Source organism: Monopterus albus, unplaced genomic scaffold, assembly GCF_001952655.1.
Source record: "Monopterus albus unplaced genomic scaffold, M_albus_1.0 scaffold51.1, whole genome shotgun sequence".
NCBI lineage: Eukaryota > Metazoa > Chordata > Actinopteri > Synbranchiformes > Synbranchidae > Monopterus > Monopterus albus.
In genome coordinates this window covers 7,109,436-7,110,715 of record NW_018127931.1, presented here as the reverse complement: position 1 = coordinate 7,110,715, position 1,280 = coordinate 7,109,436, and the positions used below count along the sequence as shown (strand labels likewise).

At 46.4% G+C, this 1,280-nt stretch overlaps 1 protein-coding gene across 1 annotated transcript in view; it reads left to right on the top strand.

The window, feature by feature from the left end:
• The window catches only part of LOC109961007 (putative nuclease HARBI1), a 5,489-nt gene extending 4,444 nt beyond the window's left edge, over window positions 1-1,045 (top strand). Inside the window, exon 3 of the mRNA XM_020601533.1 lies at window positions 5-1,045. Within this exon, the coding sequence (XP_020457189.1) occupies window positions 5-1,045 (1,041 nt within the window). The remainder of the gene's footprint in view (window positions 1-4) is intronic.
• The last annotated feature ends 235 nt before the right edge of the window (window positions 1,046-1,280 follow it).

Genomic DNA, 1,280 nt, shown 5'->3' with positions numbered 1-1,280 from the left:
AAAGGGAGCCGGAAAAAGGGCGGGTGTGCCCCACCGCCACCACCACTTTGCCAGGAGAGGATACCGTCAAAGGGTGTATGTTGAACGTACCAAGCCACTGGAGCAATACACCACTGAGGAGCTGTATGTCCGGTTTCGCTTTGGGAGGGCTGATATAGAGTACCTTGTGAACCTTCTCAGGCCGAAACTTCAACACAGAACCCAAAGGAGTCACGGTCTGTCTGTGGAAGAGCAGATCCTCATTGCTCTCCGATTTTATGCATGTGGGACTTTCTATCAGGTTGTTGGTGACTATATGGGAGTGGTGAAATCAGCTGTGTGTGATGTGGTGAGAGATGTGTCAATCGCACTGGCCAGCCTGGCCAATGAATTTGTTTCTTTTCCAAAGGACAACCAGATTGCCCAGGCCAAGCGCAGCTTTTTTCTTTTGGGGAATATGCCCAATACTATTGGAGCAATCGACTGCACACATGTGCATATACAAGCACCTCGTGAGAATGAATGGGAGTTTATAAACAGAAAGGGGAGGCACAGCATCAATGTCCAACTTGTGTGTGATGCTGACCTCATCATCACCAACTGCATTGTCAAGTGGCCTGGGTCTGTCCATGATGCACGCATCCTGAGGGGGAGCGCCCTATATAGAAACCTCCAAACCAACCGACCGGATGGCATAATATTAGGAGACAGTGCCTACCCACTCCTACCATGGCTGATGACTCCGTTTCTAACAGCAAATACACCGGCGCAGGCACGCTTCAACACTGCTCATTGCAGAGCAAGATGTGCAATTGAGCGTTTAAATGGAGTTCTTAAGAGACGTTTTGCATGCCTTAACTACCTGAGAGCGGAACCACAGAAAGCATGCAACATAACCCTTGCCTGTATTGTCCTGAACAACATCGCTACCAAGCGCAATGTCCCTCTCTGTGCTGACAATGATGCACCTGAGCCCCTTGGAGACCCTAACCAACCTCCTGCATTCTGCCAGAACGAGCAAACAGGACGTGCAACAAGGGACGCAATAGTTAGACACTATTTCTGATTTGGAATTGTTTTGGACTTCAAAAAGCAGTGATTGCCATTCTTTGCATTTTAGGGGTTATTCTGTAATCATTGCATGCATCACTAATAAATATTCTAAGAACAAAATTAGTTCGATTGTGATGAATATATATATATCAATTAGTGACAGAATACAATTTATTGTTTTCTGTCAATTTTGACAGCTGTTTGGGGGATTATTGTATGAGGCCGAACTCTGTCTACTTTGCTGTAGG